This window comes from Beta vulgaris, chromosome 1 (genome assembly GCF_026745355.1).
Source record: "Beta vulgaris subsp. vulgaris cultivar EL10 chromosome 1, EL10.2, whole genome shotgun sequence".
Classification (NCBI taxonomy): Eukaryota; Viridiplantae; Streptophyta; class Magnoliopsida; order Caryophyllales; family Amaranthaceae; genus Beta; species Beta vulgaris.
This window is the reverse complement of record NC_079202.1, coordinates 6667848-6670539: the sequence shown is the minus strand read 5'-3', so window position 1 is coordinate 6670539 and position 2692 is coordinate 6667848. Positions and strand designations below refer to the sequence as shown.

General features: G+C 31.1%; 1 protein-coding gene across 1 annotated transcript; it reads right to left on the bottom strand.

The window, feature by feature from the left end:
• Window positions 1-238: 238 nt before the first annotated feature.
• On the bottom strand, window positions 239-2039 carry LOC125494349 (protein FAR1-RELATED SEQUENCE 5-like). The gene is made up of 2 exons (XM_048637920.2): window positions 1183-2039; window positions 239-515 (listed from the first exon to the last, which is right to left on the bottom strand). Exons 1-2 carry the CDS (start codon window positions 1878-1880, stop codon window positions 239-241), a joined length of 975 nt encoding a protein of 324 aa, XP_048493877.2. The 5' UTR covers window positions 1881-2039.
• Between the last annotated feature and the right edge of the window lie 653 nt (window positions 2040-2692).

The window sequence follows — 2692 nt, the reverse complement described above, 5'->3', positions numbered from 1 at the left end:
TTGTGCTGATTAAGCCAGCCATTGGTTTCTCTTTGAAATATGCTGGGATCCAAGACTCCTTTATGTTGAATATGTCATTAAGCCACTTATTTTGCTGTAGATTGAATTCTTGTATGACTTCATTCCACTTATCAACAAACTCTTGTGGCTCTAATTCTTTATCCCAAACACAAGCATTTATCTTCTTGAGGAAATCTTTTTCTTTATTGCGTTCAGCTATCCCACCATGTCATTAGGTTCACTCTTCTAACCCTTCTGTATCAGTTGAGTTTGTAATCTGTATGTCTTTCCCTTTCCCCACCTTGTCAGTAAGTTTACCCATAATATGCCACATGCAGAATTTTTGTTGTGCATCATTGAATACTTTTGGGAAAGCTTTCTTCATTGCAGGATCCTGGTCAGTGATAATAAAGTTTGGTTCCTTATTGCCCATAGCTTGTTTGAATTTTTCAAAAACCCACACAAAAGAATTGTCATTCTCTCTTGATGTCAAAGCAGCACCAAAAATCACAGACCTATGAAAAGGAAAGGAAAAAATCTTAAAATATACGACGGAGATACATAAAAGATAGACTAGACTGAGAAATTATAGTTTCATAAGTATATGATTAGAGTTATAGCATTATAATTAGAGTTACAAGAGTATTTGATTAGAGTTATATGAAAACTAATTATAGTTACATGAGTATATGATTAGAGTTATATGCATTACTAATTAGAGTTACAGGTGTATTTGATTAGAGTTATATGAATTACTAATTAGAGTTACAAGAGTATTTGATTAGAGTTACATGAATAACTAATTAGAGTTGCAGGAGTATTTTACTAGTCATAAGAGTTATATGAATAACTAATTAGAGTTGCAAAATATTTTACTAGTCATAAGAGTTATATGAACTAGTTTTTATATGCACGCGATGCGTGCGAACATACATACAAAATTATTTTTTTAGGAGATGAAAAAAATTAAATTAATTATTAATTATTTTTAATAAATTAGGAATATTTGAATTCTTGATGGTTTTCTTTTTGTAATATTTTTCTATTTTTAAAATTAATTAGGTAGTTTTCTTTTTTATTTTTTATTAAAGGAAGTAGTTATAATAGAGATGTTATGAGGATAAAATGGGGTTTCTAATATTTTGGTGTCCTACCCCTCTTCCCATATAGAATAGAGATTACCTTTTATGATGGTCAATCCCTGTAAATGGGCAGAATACCAAGTTGTACATGTTTGTTCCATACGTAGCATCAAACGAGACAACATCTCCAAAAGCAAAGTAATTTCTCCTACACAAAGCATCGGCCCAAAACACTCTATGCAAACCTTCTTTCGCATTAGCTACATAGTCAAAGAAAAATCCACTATTCATCTCCTTTTGTCTACTTAAGGTGCTTATAAACATATCAGCATCATGTTCTCCAATGTATGCTCTAACATCCCGTGCAAAGTTTTTGAAGTCGCCAACAGTTGCTCCAACATTTCCATAACCACCAACCTTCTCCTTATACATTCGGTACGTCTTTGTTGCTCCAATATTGAGTTTAGAGTTATCAATTATCATTTTCTTTTGATACATCGTCAAATTTCTTTTCAACTTTTGGAATTGTCCTTCTTCAGGACTTAGTAGCTTGTGGTTATGTCCTTCATGAAAAGACCAAACTCGATATTTGGATATCTCATGAAGTCGGAAAACAATCTTGGCTTTGCAACCAACCCGTGTAAGTTTTCTCCTCCTCTTTTGAGTTGGGGAAATTGGCTCAACCGACTCAATATTAGTTGTGTGATTTGCTGCAGCCACTGCCTTCACTCCTTGCTTGTTACACAAAATGTATTTGAATACAATAGTGCCATCCTTTGCTCGAGTCTCGGTAGACATTCTAGTATCAAATCCACATGCTACAGCATATATATTATAAAAGTCTATTGCATCTTTAAGACTGTCGAAAATCTGCCCAACTTTAGGAATTAATTCTGCTGGAACAACTCGAGTGAACTCATGTTCTCCGCATGGGGTGATGTTCGTACTTTGCTTAGGTGGTGTAGACAGATTTAATAAGCAATGTTTATGCTTTGCATAGAGTTACTAGTTCCTGCCTCTGCATATTAAATAGGTATAAATGTAAGTCAACTATTTAGAATTCAAAGTATTGCACACATAAATTCCTATAACTCTAATCAAGAGTGTCTATAACTGTAATAATTATTAGTAATTGTTACAAAAAGTAACCCCTTGCATAATTAGTAATTCATATAACTCTAATAAAATACTCCTTATAACTCTAATTAGTAATTGCTATAACTCTAATCAAATACTTTTATAACTCTAATCAAATACTTCTATAACTCTAATTAGTAATTGCTATAACTCTAATCAAATACTTCTATAACTCTAATCAAATACTTTATACTCTAATTAATAATTGTATAACTCTAATCAATATTTCTATAACTCTAATCAAATATTTTATAACTCTAATTAGTAATTGCTATAACTCTAATCAAATACTTTTATAACTCTAATTAGTAATTGCTATAACTCTAATCAAATACTTCTATAACTCTAATCAAATACTTCAATAACTCTAATTAGTAATTGCTATAACTCTAATCAAATACTGCTATAACTCTAATCAAATACTTCTATAACTCTAATTAAATAGTTCTATAACTCTAATTAGTAATTGTTAT

Excerpts from the sequence above, each read along its gene's own strand:
- LOC125494349 (XM_048637920.2), bottom strand. The coding sequence starts at position 1,880 with ATGTCTACCGAGACTCGAGCAAAGGATGGCACTATTGTATTCAAATAC. Across the intron at positions 516-1,182 it reads GGGATTGACCATCATAAAAG|GTCTGTGATTTTTGGTGCTG; the intron begins GTAATCTCTATT and ends TCCTTTTCATAG.